At 50.7% G+C, this 13188-nt stretch overlaps 1 protein-coding gene across 1 annotated transcript; it reads right to left on the bottom strand.

The window, feature by feature from the left end:
- Window positions 1-3189: 3189 nt before the first annotated feature.
- Alox15b (arachidonate 15-lipoxygenase type B) lies at window positions 3190-11962 on the bottom strand. The gene is made up of 14 exons (XM_075942406.1): window positions 11816-11962; window positions 11507-11729; window positions 11174-11255; window positions 8241-8363; window positions 7923-8026; window positions 6578-6750; window positions 6230-6376; window positions 5934-6137; window positions 5046-5132; window positions 4738-4907; window positions 4437-4558; window positions 4236-4336; window positions 3987-4157; window positions 3190-3549 (listed from the first exon to the last, which is right to left on the bottom strand). Exons 1-14 carry the CDS (start codon window positions 11960-11962, stop codon window positions 3370-3372), a joined length of 2034 nt encoding a protein of 677 aa, XP_075798521.1. The 3' UTR covers window positions 3190-3369.
- Window positions 11963-13188: the final 1226 nt, after the last annotated feature.

The raw sequence follows: 13188 nt of genomic DNA, 5'->3' as shown, positions 1-13188 counted from the left end.
AAACAATATACTCATATACATATAATTAAAATATATAATTTTATTATAAGTTAAAGGTAGTGGTGACACACACCTTTAATCCCAGCACTCTGGAGGCAGAGAGAAGGTAGATCTCTGTGAGTTCCAGGACAGCCAGGGCAACACAGAGAAACTGTCTTGAAATGCACACGCACACACACACACACACACACACACACACACACTTAAAAGACAAACATTAAAACAATCTATTTATTTATTATTTGAGCACAGTAGCGCTCACAAGTTCATCCATGTGCCCAGGTTAGGTTTGAGGGTGTGGACTCTTGTGGCCTCGCCCACCTGCAGCCTCTTTCTGACAGCTGCCCCAGAGGAAAGGCGAGCCCCTAGTAAGAGCCTGTCCGTCAGTCAGGAAAGAGTCAGGGGTCCAGATTCCAGAGGAGTACTTTCATTCTCACTTCTCCAAGGAAACTTCCAGAACTCAGGTTGCCGGACTCCCTGGGATATCCCAGGGCTGTTGGTGACAGTGGTGACCCATCCCCCTCCCTCTTGGTATATCACAGACAGCCTGGCTGCATAAAACCCCTCCCTTCTTTCTGAGGTCTGTAAGAAGGGACCCTCACTCTGCCTCATGGGCCTGTGTTTTCATCAAAGTCCCCATCTTGCTGTTGATAGTATGGGGGCTTGAACTCTCCTCATAGCCCCCACCTTGCGACTGTCTGTCCAAACCATTAAGAATTCTCCTAACAAACATCTTACCCAAAGGGACAATCTCAGTGTTCTCCTTGAGCCCCAGCCCTGAGACTGTCCATCTTTACCATCTATCCATCCACTTATTATTATTATTTAAAACAGTGGTTGCATGTTTCTGGGCATATGGCATCTAAAGTTGAACAAGTTCTAGTTCCACCTTTAAGAAACTCACTAGAGGGATTTGGGAACTATTTGGGTATCAGTTTCTGCATTCAGCATGTGTTCACTGAGAACTTCTGCCATGCCGGCCACCGCGGCTGTTAACCTTGTCCTCCCAAGCTTACGGAGACAGAGGTAAGGTTGGAGTTCACACCACATGCCTGCAAGGCAGCCTCGGACCCGAAATGGAAAGGGGGTGCCTCAGTTAAACTGCTAGTCTTGGAAGCAACCTGGATTTCTTCCTCTCACAGTCCATTGGCCAGACTCAGTCACACGGCCCCAACCTAACCCGACCCTCGGCTGGGAAATGTTGGGGGCAACCTCATCTTGGGCACTCAAGTTCCTGGCACTCAAGGTTGGTAAAATATCCCCCTTCAAGAACCTGGAATCTGGGCTGGAGAGATGGCTCAGCGGTTCAGGGCATTGCCTGCTCTTCCAAAGGTCCTGAGTTCAATTCCTGGCAACCACAACCATCTGTAAAGAGGTCTGGTGCCCTCTTCTGACCTCTTTACGCGCAGACAGAATATTGTATACATAATAAATAAATAAGAAAAAAAAAGAATCCTGAGGCAAATACAGGAAGGGAAGAGGTCAACAGGAGCTTCCCTCTTCCCACTGCAAGGCCAAGGAGAGTGCACTTCGACTTTTGTGCCCCCAGCTGCTTGCTGAATTTCAATTCTCACCTGAAATTGCAGGGTTTAACAGCTCCACACTCAAAGCCACTTAGTTTCCTCCCCGTTCCCCCCACCCCAGCTTGGCTTAAATAATCAAGAATTGTTCCTTTATTTTTAAAGGTTTGATTGTTACTTTTTATAAGCACGTGTAGGTATGTGTGTCTGCATGCTGGTACGTGCATATGAGTCCAAGTGCCCGTGGAAGCCAGAGATGGAATACACATGGTGCTAGGGTTGCAGGCAGTTGTGAGCCACTTGGTGTGGATGCTGGGAACCAAACTCAGGCCCTCTGGAGGAGCAGCACATACTCTTAACCACTGAGCCAGCTCTCCTGTCCCAGGGCTTGCGTATCGACAGAAACTAAAAACGGTGTGAGAGAGGAATAACTCTATATAACTCTTGGCAAAGCGTTATCAATGGAGAAGGAGCAGTTCAAGGCTGTCTGGTGGACCACACAGCTCTTTCTGAAGCTGGGTCTACTGGATGCAATGACGGGTTTATGTAAATAGTGTATACATATAAATATTATAATATATATAAATATAAAATTTATGTGTGTATGTGTACAGGAGTACCATGCCTGCCAAGGCCAGAAGAGGTTCCACCTGAAATGGGTGCTGAGAATTGAACCTGGGTTTTCTGGAAGAGCAGCAAGTGCTCTTAACCACTGGACCACCCAGCCCAAGTGTAAATGTTACATTCTGAGTACTGTTTCATAAAACTGTATGAAACCGAAGACCCAGAACTTTGATGCCTGTAATATAAGAGATGAAAGTCACTAGGTGACTTCAAAATGGCTCATTTGTTACTTTAGTAATGTTCAGAGTCTGCGCCAGAAAAAAACAAGAACAAAGGCAAACAAACAAACAACCAGAACCAGAGAGTGTATATGAAATATTGGGAATCCAGAATGAAGATGGAATTTCGAGGGCAAAGCATTAGAGGTGTGTTCATATTCCTAATTCTCTGGAAACGGGACCTGCTTTCCAGTTCACTTTGGGGAAGGCTTGGAGAAGCGGTGGGCTAGAAATGGCCCGGGTAGTCTAACCTCCTCTTTTAAGAACAAAAACCTTAAACCTAATTTTTATGTATATGGATATTATGCCTGCATGCCTGGTGGCCAGAAAAGGGTGTTTGATCCCCTGGAATTGGAATTACACACAGTTATGAGCCATCCTGGTCCTCTGGAAGAGCAGTCAGTGCTCTTAACCACAGAGCCACGCGTTCAGCCCCTCCTTCTCTTTGTTCCTGACCTCCAATGACCCCTTCTTAGTGTTCTATTCAAGGTGAGCCTGTAGGTGGCAGTCCACCTCTTGGTAAGCCCTTCTCAGTGTTCTATTCATTTTTAACGCCAGCCTGTAGGTGACAATGGATCTCTTGGTAGGTTTTGTTTGGGCTGCTTCCTGTTTTGTCGAGAAGCCTGTCTGAGGTGATGACTGTGAGGTCTCATTGACTGTGTGCAGTGGGACAGGATTCTGTGCTTCTGTGACAGTCCATGGTTAATGGGACACGAACAAAGTGAACTAGCAAAGCCCTTGATCAGAGCTGAGCCTCGGTGTTTGCAAACATTTCGGTGTCCCTGTCCTGTGAGGTCCTGTCTTCTGCAGGAGTTTGGGTTTGTCTGCTTTGGTTTTATTAGTTGTGTAGTTGTGTTTCACAGGTGAGTTAGATGGGGCCTGGCTGTCCAGGAGAAGCACCTGGGGACCCGTACATTTTGAAAGACACTTTTCTCTGGGTGACACTCAGCTTGGAGTGATATGGCCAAGGGGTCTGTAGGTCGCACGGGACCCTCTTCTCCAGGATTTTAGATAGAGACGCTGTTCTCAATGAGAGGAGGGTCCAGGTAGGTATAGGGCAGTGCCAGGCCTCGGTTCCGCTCCGCAATCCCCTTAGAGATCTGGATCAGCTGTCTCTGGAAGGCAGCCATACTTCGCCGTGGGGCATCTTCTGTGAAGTGTTCATCTGGATAGTGGCCGAGAGGCCTCTGGGGACCAATCACAGGGTCGAGCTGTTGAGGTCCCCACCTTCTGAGCAGCTGCAACCCACCTGAGCTGGCTATAGCCACAACTTGTCCCCCGACCCAGTCACTTTGCACACTCTTTGGTTGAGCTTCTCCCTGTCCCTTTCCTAAACATCTTCCCAAGTGACAGTGATCTGTAAGTTCTTTGACCATTTAATTTGAATATTTAAAGGAACATTTAGTGCCGTGTTGCTGTCGCTGCTGAGAGCGACAGTTTTCGTCATCTGATTTGGACACTTGATCCTTACTGTGAGATGGCCAAGGGTCACGTGTCTTCTCTTCTAGTGAGGTGCGAGTGTGGTGTGGGGCTCAATGTTGGGGTTGAGTTTGGTCCAGGGAGGGGAAACAACATGTACTTCCTATCCAGCCTGGCCTGACCTGCCTCCTAGCCCCACACTCACTCGGTCTCCAGGCTCCTTGCTTAGCATCCAGAGGGCAATGATGACGTCACATGTGGCGTTGACTGGCGGGAGAGTAGCTATGAAACTCTCAGGCCGAGCCTGGCCTTTGGAAGTAGGTGGCGGTAGCTGCATGGTAGGTGGTAGGTTGGGCATCCAAACACAAGAGTCAAACTGAAGGCAGAGAGGGCAAAGTGAGAACAAGACTCTGGCCCTTCCATGGCAATGCCTTTCGCCCGGACCGTCCCTTACCTGGCCTGCACTGACAGCTGTGTGCTTGGCTGAACAGGTGAATATCACCATCGTGACATACTGGACCAGGGCTTCTTGGGTATCCAACAAGGAGGGCATACCTGTGGGAAAGCTGGGCTGCGGTGGGGGCTGCTGGGGATCTTAGGACCTCACAGAGAGGCCAGAGGGTGGGGCTGGGCCCAAGGGCTGAGGTCCCTGTACCTGAGCTTTCTCGGCTGAGGAAGCCCTCAGAGAAGATCTCCCTCACCCAGGCCTGCAGCTCTTGGTCCTCTCGAACAGACACATCACTTGGGTAGTAGATGCTGACTATCTCAGAGACAAAGCTGCAAGATGCAGCTGGATTCAGTCACTGGCTCCAAACTCGACCCAGGCCGAGAAGCTTCCTTGCCCAGAGTCATGCTTGCCAGCCCTCCTCACCGTAAACCTCTCCAGGGCATCCCATCTCCCACCCAGACTTCCTGCCTCCCCTGCCCCTGTGGCTTCCTGGGGATGGTTCCCTCACCTCTTTATCGCCCCCCAGATCTGCATCCCATCATCCCGGTAATAGTAGCCCGGGATGTCCTCCACGTCTCGGGCTCGGATATCTTCAGGGAAGCATAGGACAGAATAGTTCAGCTGCTCCATGTTTCTCTTTATCAGCTCGGAGAATCCTCCAATGCCGAGGCCTGTGGACTAAGGGAAAGAACTGCGCATCAGAACCTTGCTTCAAAAGCAGGGGCCAGCTGGTGTTAGGGAAGCAGAGACAATCCTACCCCAGAACTCCAGATTCTTCCATCTGAAGAATTTCCTCCTGCCAAAGGCGTTGCTTACCCTGTCCACCACCTGCCCAGGGGCGATGAGCAGCTTGCGGGCAAGCGTGTTGATGTGTAGTGTGTACCGGATGTGGGGAATCAGCAGCTGCAAGGGGAGGAGACGGTAAAGTCGGGGAAGCCCGGACCTACCCCCACAAAGCCACCCACCCTGTGAGCAGCACAGAAAGAGTGAGCAAGGCCAGGAGCTGTAGTTTGTGACAGTATTCGGTATTCCCCATCCAGGGATGGGCGCAAGGTCCCACAGCATCTTGTCCTCTGTCCTCAGGCAGGACTTTTTGTCCCTCTGAACATCAGATCTTTTTGTCAAATGAGGACCTTGGAAACTTCCTGGGGTTTCCTATCCCTGGGGCAGGACTGGGGCCTGGCAATGTGGAGTTGTCCCCCTTAGCCTAAGTCCGACTGAAGAGCATAGAGCAGGGCCTGTGGGCCTTCACAAGATACATTTGTTTCTTTCATCAAGTTAAGACGTCTCGGAGAAGGTCCCCCCCATCCCCATGGCTGCTTACACTTTCTGATTTCAGCTTAGATATTCTCCTAGGCCCTGGCTGTAGACCCTACTCCATGTTTTTCAGTCAGAATGGGAGTCCTGCATCCAAGCCTGGAGGGGTAAGGCCATCTGAGGAAAGACCACTAGGAAGAGACACTACAGGGTACAGGATAAAGCCCAGGGCTCCACAGACTTGATTGCAGGCTAGGTTATGGATGGAGCCACCTTGTTTTGTGATAGGATCTCTCCATGTAGTAGTCTTGGCTGTCCTGACACTCTGCTATATCGATTAGGCAGGTCCCAAACTCATAGAGATCCTCCTGCCTCAGCTCTCTAAGTGCTAGGATTAAAGGCGTGCGCCGCCAGGCCTGGCTTGGGCTGACTTGTTGAGCCACTGACCTTGAAGAGAGGGTGGCAGTGGGGCAGCTGCCGCAGTGTGGCCAAGGCAAAGACTTCCGGCAGCAGGTGCGCATGCAGCAGATGCGTGAGAGCCTCGTGGACAGAAAACTCGGCGTTGCGCACCCAGGTCTTGGCCAGTAGCCAGTCCCACTTGTCATCCCTGGGCAGGAAGATGGGGTTGTCGGGTCCCGGGGTCTGTTTGAGCTGGTGGGTAGGGCCAGCAGGGAGGAAGGCAGTGTCACTGTCTGTCAATCACTCAGTGGGACCCTCCCCCTGTTTCCTGCCTTCTTACAGACCTGGATGGCGAGGGGGAGCAGGGGCCCAGACCCTGAGCGCTGGTATAACAGGGTCATTGGGGCTGCGGAGAACTGAGGCTTTCCATTGATGACATTGGTTTGGACTCCAGAAAGGATGCCATGATCCACCAAGAACAGGGAGCCCTTCTGCAGGAGAAAGGGGAGCTATGGCTGTACCTGGCTTTCTAAAGGAGGGGACAGACAGAAAGAAGAAGACCCACGATTGTCAGGGGAGTGCCTTCTGAGAGAGGTTCTTGTTAGGTAACACATGGTTGTCCCCTCTGTCTCTAATAGGGATGAGCGCGAAGAAACTCGTGTAGGTTGGCAGGGCTTGCAGTCTATGCCCACCTCCAATTCAGCCTGCAGACTGGTCCCAGGGCCCAGCACTGGGGCCACCATTTCATCAGTGACTGGAAAGTTCTTTGGGAGGCTGTGACAGCGGCGGATCAGGACTGGGTTGAGGCCATTTAGGAACTGGGAGGCAAAGAAGGCGTCTTCCTGCCAGTGCGCCAACACATACTCTGCAGGAGGGTGGGGGACATGGGGACCAGTCACCATAGTTCATACAGGTATTCTCCTTCCTTGAATGATGAAATTCCCTCTCGTCCATCCTGGGTACCTCTTCATTCCTTACAGTGGCCTCCTGATCCCTTGGCTTTCGTTACTGCCTGTTCACTAAAGATCAAATCTTAGTCTCAGCCTATCATCATGGCATCTCCCCGATACCATCCCGGGGGACTCACTAGGCTCAAATGCATCCCCAGTGTGGGTTCTTCCTCCAGCTCAGCCTCCACCCCCTTCCTGGCATCCCAAGGAATGGCATGTATATCTATTTGACTGTCCATAGCAGAGCCCAGAAACTCCGTAGGAAGCAACTTTCTTTTCCTTCCGCTAAGTCATATGAACTTGCCATCCTCGGTGTCTCTTAGCCCTTCTGTCCAGTTCACTGCTACGCAGCCACAGCCATGGTTGATGACGAAGCCACCTTCCCCTGCTGACCTCAGCTGGAGCCACATGGCCAATCTCCGTGCTTAGGCCACCAACCCACCCAGTGTTCCCCAGCTGGCCGCCACTCACTAGCCTTGCATTGTGCCTAGGAGAGCATCCAGCCCGTCGCAGTCCACACAAGCATGGGCACGACTTCTCCCTGACTTTCCTTCCCTTGCTCAGTCCACGCCAGCCTCAGCAACTTCTTCCTCTTATGGGTGCCCTATTCTTCCATCTTCAGGGCCTTCATTTCTCTGTCCCCGGCCCTGGAGCACTCTCTGCCCTAGCCTCACCCTCAGTGTTAATACTCACTTAACCCCCCCCCCCCCATGAGAGCTTTCTAGGGTGCCCTGAAAGCTAGGGTGAGTCCTCCCTTTACCCATTTCTGAAGCCAATAAGTACATCTTCCAAGAAACATTAATAATGTGGTTTTGAGTCTCATTAGTAACCACAGCCTAACTTCGCCGTGAGTCCTTTGTCCACAGACACAGATGGTCACAGTTATCTGGACACTGTTGGATTAGATCAGGGTCCCTTCTTCTGCCTTCCACTTCTTTTGTCTCTGGGGGGTACTTTAAGGTCTAGTAGGAAGGACAAGGAGATTGCTTAAAGCCACGAGGTGAAGTGGTCGTTCGTTACAAGCCTCCTGGTGGTGATGGGAACTGATGTCTCAGAAAGAGGTCCGGATCGTGGCCCAAGGCCTCACCTGCCGCAGGAGTCTTGTGGAAGTTAAACATCCTTCTCATCTCCCTCAGACTCCTCCAGAGTCCTGTGCGGTCCAGGAACCCTTTGATTTTCAGCTCTGTAAACCTGACGGGACACGTGAAGTGTGAGAAGGCACAGGGCTCCAGGAGACCCTCCCCTGTCCGCCTGATGTAGTCAGTGCCCCAAGGCAGCCATTGTCCCGTGGAACAGGAAACTATGCCTTGAGCAGGGCTGAGTGAGCTATGTCTATACTGAGGTAGGGAACTGAATAGAAGAGAGGAGATAGAGGTGGGGACAACGGACAGTGTGGCATCCTCACGCAGAATGAACTTTAAAGTAGAATTTGGCGTTCTTGACCGCGGAGTACTTGATGTTGAGGTCCAAGTCTTTCACAGTCGCGTGGTCAAGGCAGCGAGGCCAACCGTCAGCGTAAGTCTTCCAGCTGGAGTAGGTGAGAGGCAAATGATCAGCCAAAGGCTTTGTGGGGAGCCCTTGGATGGAAACAGAAGAGTCCTGTCCCTGGGGGGCCCGGGCTACAGCTAGCCCCATTCTGCCAACAGGGACCTCCCTGAGACCTTTCCCCCATGCTCACTGGGTTTTAAGTAAGCCACATGTCCCCACAAGAGACTTCTAGGTCAATTAGAGTCCCCCTTAAGGAATTTGAGGTTGGAGCTGAGCCAAACAGATGGACAGGGTGTCTTAAGTATCTGGATTATAGGATGTGAATGCTGGGAGCTGGGAATCAGGGAAGCAGGGGAAGGAGGGAGAGAGACAAGGATGGAGGGAGAGCTGAGGAGAGGGGAGGAGAAAAGCATCCGGAAATAGGAGGGAATTGCCTTGCTTCATGACCTGATAGGTGGCTATTTTCCCTGTTAGTACTTCTACAAGTACCCTGAGTTCTGCTGACACACCTGCTTGTAATCTGTTTGAAGTACCCTGAGCCTAATGGAGATGCATCTTGGGAAGGGATGCAGTCCTGAGCTGGGTTAGCCCCAAGGAGTCAGTTGCTTTGGCAGACATCACATTTAGAGGCACTTAGCTCAGCTTGGGGAGCTATATCGATTTACTCTGCTCTGGCCTAAGGCGGCTGGCTTTAAGGCCCACGATCATGCAAGCCACGACCAGAGACCTTTTGGTGGAATAGTAACATTCGGTCCCAACAAGCTGAACAAGCTTTTAGGATTGCTCAGAAAATAGCTTGTGGGAATTGAAGCCGACATGGGGAGGCCCTTTCTCTACATGTAGAAGCTTTCACAGGGCTGGGGACACACTTCAGCAACAGCAGAGTGCTTGCCTAGCATGCACAAAGCCCTAGGTTCAATCCCCAGTAAAAAGTAAATAAATAAAAATAGATATTAAAAATTGCTGCTTACTGTCAACCTAGCAACCTGGGGTCAATCTCTAAACCCCACATGGCAGGGGAGAGCCAATCTCTTCAAGTCACCTTTTGATCTCCATATGAATATCATATATTGTGCACACATAGACATACACTTGTAAGAAAAATGTAATTACAATTTAGCAGGGTGGGTTCAAGACAGGTTTCTCTGTGTAGCCTTGGATGTCCTGGAACTCACTCTGCAGACCAGGCTGGCCTTGAACTCAGTGATCTGCCTGCCTCTGCCTCTCAAGTGCTGGGATTAAAGGCGCGTACCACCACCACCAGGCATAAACTTTTAAAAAATAAATAAAAATAAAAAAATAAAAGGACTGGGGATATAAATCACAAATGTGTGCTTACTTAGAATGCAAAGTACATGGGCTTAATCCACAGTATCAAAACGAAACAATTTAATAATGAAAAAAAACCTTTAGATTGAGCTTCTGACATCAAAGGACAGTTTGCAATAAAAGTATACTGCCACCAGATGGTGGCCAAACTCTGTCTCAAACAATTCTGTACTTTATTCATCTGGGGTTCTGGGTAGACAGCAGGGTCTCAGTAGGCATGAGGTCGCTGAGAGCCTGCCTTCTCTAGCTGGCACCCAGACGGTGGTCATGCTGGGGTTGAAACCTCACTTTATTTATAATATTAAGGACCCAGACAGAGAGACAGACACAGGAATAACACCAACCACACACTTTTACTCATCGTTTAGAGTTTTTGTTGCCGAGTGGCTTTTTGTTTTGTTTTTGTTTTCGGGAAGGGTGGCAGGGTCTCACATACACTAAGCCCCGTGTTCACAACACAGGCAGGGGTGACCTTGAACTTCTGATGCTCCTGCTTCCATCTTACAGATGTCACCATATCTGCTTTCTGTGGTGTTGGTGATCAAATTCGGGGTTTCTTGTTTAGGCAAGTGCTCTACCAACTGAGCTGTATCCCCAGCCCTGTTTTTTCTTTTTATAATAACTGCATTGCTGAAGGACAAGCCCAGAGCCTTGACTGGGTACAGAATTACACTCCCAGGTTTTATTAGCTATGTTCTTAACCGCTTCTCATTTGTTTTCCCTAACAACCCAAATAAAAAGAAAATAAAGATCAAAGAGATGGAATGATTTCCCTAACACCGCATCATCAAGGATGAGGTAGATTTCACTATCTGCCCTCTCCCGCCTGGGTGTCTCTGTGAGATTTACTGTCATGGCTTTCATGACAAATGTAGACTCACCAGGACACAGATGAGTCGATGCTTGCTTGGTCTCCAGAGACCTGGGGCAAAAGGCAGCAGCCCAGGACTCAGAAAGCAGCCAAGATTAAGAGCACCAAGCTCTTTTGAGAATGTCCACCCGAGTACAGTTGCTGACTTTACTTCTCAGGGGCCCCTCATTCCTGTGCAATTCCCACCTTCTCAGAGCACAGCATTTAGGTAGCTCTTCTCCCTTCTAACTCTTTGCACTGAGCAGACAATAGAGAAAGCACCCCCATCTGGGGGGGTGTCTCATTTCTAGGGGCGTGTTCCGAGTTCCCCAGGAGATGTTATGAGAGAATGCAAGCACCTAACAGGCGAGAGAAAGAGAGAAACCAAACAACAGCCTCAAAGGAAGGTGGAGAAGGAGTAAGCCACAGGGCATGGCTAGTTAGAGCAGTAGTTTGCAAACTTGAGTGGGTGCCAGAGTCACCCGAAAGGCTTGGTAAGAGTTTCCCTGCTCAACCACAAGTTTAGAGTCAGAGGGCCTGCGAGTCGCAGGGGCTCACTGTTGCTAACGCCGCCGCTGGGCCTGGGGTCCAGGCTCAACGTTAGTCTTTGTTTTGGCGGCTTCCCACTCCCAAGTGAGTCCCTCTGTAAGAATGGCTAGCTCCCTCTTCACCTGTACATCTCCTTCCTGGCCTTCAGCTCTTCTTGACGCTGGTGCTGGAGCACGGGGTGGTGGTCTTCCTGGGAGACCTTGGCTGTGGGTGGGAACGTGGATTGAAATGATACTCTTCCTGACCTCTGGCTCCAAATGTTCTCCCTTCTACTATCGCCCACCCACTGGTCCCTTCACCCCGGGGACCAGCAGCGTAGTCCCCCTCCCCTTCCTCCCTCCCCCCTCTGCCCCTTCCTGGTGTTCACACCAGTTCGCCGCTCCAGTCCCAACCCTAGCCTCCTCCACACTGCTGAGCCCCTGCAGTAGCCCCAGTCAGTTCTTTGGCCTCCTTACCTGCTCCCTCTCGCAGCACCAGGTCCCCCTCCCCTTCCAGCCACTGATAGCACGGGAAGCGGAGTGCAGCCCCCGGCAGCCACTCTAGCTGGAACCAGCGGCAGAACCAGGCGTCAGGCTGGAGGGACCCAAGCGGGAGGGGCAGCTTCGGGGGTGCCTTGTGTACGCGCAGCATCAGCACAGCGCCAACATCCTGGGGGAGCGTCACCTCGAAGTCCTCTTCCTAGGAAGAATTGTTTAGTATGCCGAAGGTGGTCCCTCCGGCCCCCTCCTCCACCATCGCTACTGCCCGCTCCCCCAAACACTCACAGCACCGGCAGTGAACTCCTTGCCCAGACGGTCCAAAGGCACTAAAGGGCTCTCTCCCTGGGTCCCCACGATGCTGACAGACACCTTGTCCCAGGTGCCAGCCCCACAAGCCTCCCCGGTGGATACTCTCACCCTGAATTTGGTCATACTCCTAACCAGTCTGGCTCTCTACTGCGAGGTGGACGGACTACCAGGCTGGGTGACTCTACCTCAGGCAGGCCCCGCCCACCATGCCAGGTTAAGGGGAAACGTGTTTGCTGCCACTGAATTCCTTTTTGGTTTCATTGCCACCAGAAGCAGCACCACCAGAATTAGGGCAGGGAGGAGCTGGACTGAGAGACTGAAACCTGGAGTGACAATGAGTGGCACCTGGGACAGGGGAGTGACTCGGATCCCCAGGGCAAGTTCGAGATGGAATTGGGTTGTGGAGTACAGCTATTGAATTTATTTATGAGCCGGCTTAGATTTAAATGTATGTTGCAGGATCCGCTCCCCCGGTTCCCATAACTCTTCTTCGGCTACAGGCATCCCTTCATTTCTTTTAATAAATACTTTTGAGAGCCATCACTGTGCCGGGACTGTTAGATGCTGCTGACACGGATTCAGGCAAGACTCTACCTTTGCCTGGATGCTTATTAAAGCCAAGCACAACGGGGAAAAACATTCAAATGCAGTACGCATTAGAAATTTAGATGATAATGAATGCTGGGAAAAAACATCAGACATTGCTGAAGTGAGAGTCTGACAAATAGGGATGGAGAGAAAAGGCCTCAGAGACCCAGAGGAGGTGGCAGGTGAGCCAAGGGCACACGTGTGCGGGCAGCGCTAATTGGACTCAGTGGGTTATTGTTAAAAAGGAAGAGAAGGTGAAGTTGGCATGGGGGAAATTCAGGGAGAGTTGGAGAGGGGAGATAGGAGTGGATATGATCAAAAGACATTGTACGCATATGTGAAAATCTCAACAATAAATTAAAAATATGTCTTTTTAAAATGAGTGTGTCTAGGGAGGACGGTTTCCTGCTGGGGGAATTGGCTGTGCCCCGAGGTCACTGGAGAAGAGTAAGGCAGAGGTTTAATGAGTGAGAAGTGTCAAAAGGAAGCTGTAGACAGAGGGGTTTTGTTTTGTTTTGTTTGTTTGTTTTTTGGAAACTAACAGATTTGGGGGTTCTGATCTGGAAACAATGTTTAGGTGCCCATTAAATATCACTAGTGATCACTGAAGGGTGTGTACCTGGAAGTCACCGCAGGGATGTCTGAGCCACGGGCTAACAGAGAATAGAGCTGGGAAATGGCAGGGGGGTGTGGGCTCTTAGGTGCCTGAAGGTTCAGAAGTTTTTCAAAAGAGGTGGAAACAGCAGAGATTATTCAGTGTG

The sequence above is a fragment of the Microtus pennsylvanicus genome, chromosome 11 (genome assembly GCF_037038515.1).
Source record: "Microtus pennsylvanicus isolate mMicPen1 chromosome 11, mMicPen1.hap1, whole genome shotgun sequence".
Taxonomy (NCBI): Eukaryota; Metazoa; Chordata; class Mammalia; order Rodentia; family Cricetidae; genus Microtus; species Microtus pennsylvanicus.
Note: the sequence above shows the minus strand (reverse complement) of the source record. Positions and strands in the feature narration are given on the sequence as shown.